This window comes from Nothobranchius furzeri, chromosome 18 (genome assembly GCF_043380555.1).
Source record: "Nothobranchius furzeri strain GRZ-AD chromosome 18, NfurGRZ-RIMD1, whole genome shotgun sequence".
In the NCBI taxonomy this organism is placed as follows: domain Eukaryota; kingdom Metazoa; phylum Chordata; class Actinopteri; order Cyprinodontiformes; family Nothobranchiidae; genus Nothobranchius; species Nothobranchius furzeri.
The window spans coordinates 8670001-8673017 of NC_091758.1; the positions used below are offsets into that span (position 1 = coordinate 8670001).

General features: G+C 44.1%; 1 protein-coding gene across 2 annotated transcripts in view; it reads right to left on the reverse strand.

Moving 5' to 3' along the window:
• The window catches only part of lgals3b (lectin, galactoside binding soluble 3b), a 6477-nt gene extending 4110 nt beyond the window's left edge, over positions 1-2367 (reverse strand). Inside the window, exons 1-3 of one of the 2 annotated variants that reach the window (XM_015969061.3) lie at positions 2285-2367; positions 482-503; positions 1-26 (exon numbers count right to left, since the gene is read on the reverse strand). The exon at positions 1-26 is cut by the window's left edge and continues 62 nt beyond it. In XM_015969061.3, coding sequence (XP_015824547.3) covers positions 1-26; positions 482-487 — 32 coding nt within the window. In that variant the 5' untranslated portion in view covers positions 488-503; positions 2285-2367. Of the gene's footprint in view, positions 27-481; positions 504-2216; positions 2239-2284 lie in introns of those variants that run through there. The other variant, XM_054742041.2, reaches the window with a different exon arrangement.
• Between the last annotated feature and the right edge of the window lie 650 nt (positions 2368-3017).

A 3017-nucleotide genomic window follows, 5' to 3' on the forward strand; every position in this document is an offset into this window, starting at 1 on the left:
GATGGCCAATCGAGAGCATCTGAGAGCTGAAGTGAGACAGAACAAGAGAGGAGAAACTTTTTCAAGTTAGACACATTCTCCTTTCCAGCAGCTGACCGACCCAACAACACTTCATGACTGCCTTGTTTTGGGCAGTCACTCCTATTGACTCTCTGCTTAGACCTTCTGGCTCCTGCATGACCTCTCTATGGCTTGTGTTGGGAAGTATTGTCTGAAGAAATCATTGCCTGGACATTTTTTATTCTAATTATTATCTTTAATAATTTGTCTCCCATCATTTTCAAATAAAAACACTGCTCTGAATAATCAGCTGAACAGAGTGTGTTGAGCTGTGTGTCAGGTGAGGTTCAGGTAAATCCCACCAGGTGGTGATATACATATATGTCTATAGGCTCGTCCGCAGGTGGCAGACGTGTGCAAAACAAATCAAACTAACATCCAGAGACAATCACACACAGGAACAAATCAACTGCAGACTTACATTCATCCTGATCGTCTGGAACCTGGAAGAAACCAAACAGGAAGTAAACATTTTGAAAGAAAAAACATAAATGACATCTAAGGTTGTTTACTGCTTAACCCTCTGGAGGCAGGCGTTGACGATTAGCAACGGTAAAACCTGCCTACCTGGTTACACCACATACGTATTTCATGAGCATTTTTAACTCGGGCGTACCCTTGAAGGACTTAGTTGTTCCTCCTTTTATCAAAACTTATTTTGAGCCTGAGAGGGTTAAACGGTGCATTGGTTTCCTTCTCTGGATGACATTTCAGCATCAGTAGGAAGATGAAACACTTTTACAAGTTTTTGGTGAAAATGTAAACTTTCATCAGCCTTTTTTTTTTTTTTTTTTTTTTGAGGCAGCAGAAGCAAAGCTAGTTGAAAAGAAAACAAAGCACGCAGCTCATGTTGAGGCTGGTTCTGCTTTGTGGATTTCAGCCCGGAGCTGTTTACTGCAAATCCCAACAGAAGGAATCCCAACCAGCTCCACCGCTAAGTCAGTTCCAGCTAATCTGATTTAAAGTTTCAATAAATAATGTCCAATCAAATGTCTGCAGTCTCATTCAGCCTGGTTCGTCGTTCATGAGGAGCTGAATTCAAGTGACTGTAGACCAGGGATAGATTCCCTTTCCGAGGGCTGGCGTCCAGCGCGTTTTAGATGTCTCCCTGCTTCGGCATTCCTGGTTTTCGGCAGCAGGTGATTAACAGGCTTCTGCAGAGGTGTGTTGGAGCAGAGAAACAACTAAAACATGCTGGATGCTTTCGTCAAAGCCCATTATTCTAGGGGTGAGTAACAATGTTTTACCAGTTAGGGTATATTTATCTTTCCACCACAGAGCCGTACTCATCAGGACGTATCTTTCTGTGGATTGATGGACAAAACATTTGACGGGCAGCCTTGTGTCAACACACAGCTGTGTGCTCCAGACCACCTGAGCTGCTATGAAGGGTGGCTGCTGTCTTTCCTCAAAAGCAGAAGGAAGCCATGTTTTGAACCAAAACAGGCCAAACCGCCCCTCTTCCCTCACTCAGACAGGAGAGAGACTGTGGTTCATTAAATCCGCCCCGAGTGACTCGCCGGCAGGAAAAGCAGCTACAGCTGTAAACAGGAGCTGTTTATAGCCTTCTCTAAAACGGTCACAACTGTTGTTTTGTCCGTGGAGTTTTGATGACGTAGTGAGGCAGATGCACACAGGTGGGTGTGATGCTCATGACTAACAGGTACATCCATTAATCACTTTAGACCTGAAACGTACAATTAAAGAAGCTGTTTACATCCCCCCTGCAGGGAGTTTAGAGACATTAAAATAAGCGTTGCCTTTAATAAATGACACGATAGACTCCTTACAGGGGTTTTTAATCGAGTCTACCTGCACCAGTGTGGCTTCAAAGCCATGAAACGGTCCTTTCTGGATTCTGCTGCCAGTAACAGTGCTTCTTCAGTCCAGAACCTACTTGTTCCTGAAGCGAGCTCCGTCACAGCTTCAAAAGTCGACCTAAACCTTTCTTTAACCGGTCAGATCTGCATGTGGCGTTGCAAAGAATCTCCCACCACATGTGAACGTCTCCGTCTTCACGTAACCTTATTTTCTTCTTTCAGTAAGATCATGTGTGACGATAACAAATGTTGTTGTTTCCTTAAACAGCTCAGTTTGTGTCTGCTGCTTGAATCAGATTTTTATCTAAACCTTTTTGTCTCAGACGATGTTTTTACCGCTTTAGCAGCTCTTGAGGCGGGAAGTCCTACGTGAGCGCGTGAGGAAGGAAGAGAGAGGTACGTACCTGCTGACTGGAGAGCTCCACACACAAACAGGCTGTTTCCAACCCCCGGCGGTTTTATGTGCTGAGCCACGCCCTGCTGGGTGACTCATTTCCATCTGATCAAAGCAGGATTTGTTTGATCATACCCAAATTCTACTGAACAGTGAAAGCAACTTCTTCATTTATTCTTGAACTAGGCACTTGGGACACTGGTTGCCCCCCATGTGAAGTGGACGTATGTCCTACAGGAGTGTGGACATGTTCCTGTGCAGATGGTTCATCTGGTCTGAATAAAGCAGCTTTTGTTCTGTCTGAAGTGAAGGACTTTGACGAAAAGGTGAGTTTGGCTTGTTTTGATGTGTTAACATTAACTTCCATGCAAAAGTTAAAATACAGTGCAACTCATCTGGACCAATGAAGGCTCTGTTTTATTTAAGGTAGTAATGAATTCTAAATAAAACAATTAAGGTGGTATTATCTTTTACTGAAGTTTGTTTTACAGAAGCTCAGATCTTGTTTGAATAAAACTAAGGGACTGAAATGTTGTGTCCCGGGGTTAAAGGGTTAACATGAAGACTGAACCACCCTCAGCCATTTAGGTGTGTCACATTTTTCTAACGGGGATTCTCAGAAGTCACACCCCCAGTCTGAGGAGAGCTGTGTAAGGTGGGGAATCCAGCCTACTGGAAGGCAAACCCGGGAACTAGTAGAACACACCCGTGTTGCAAAGGTAGACGTGAATGAGTCCCAGTGT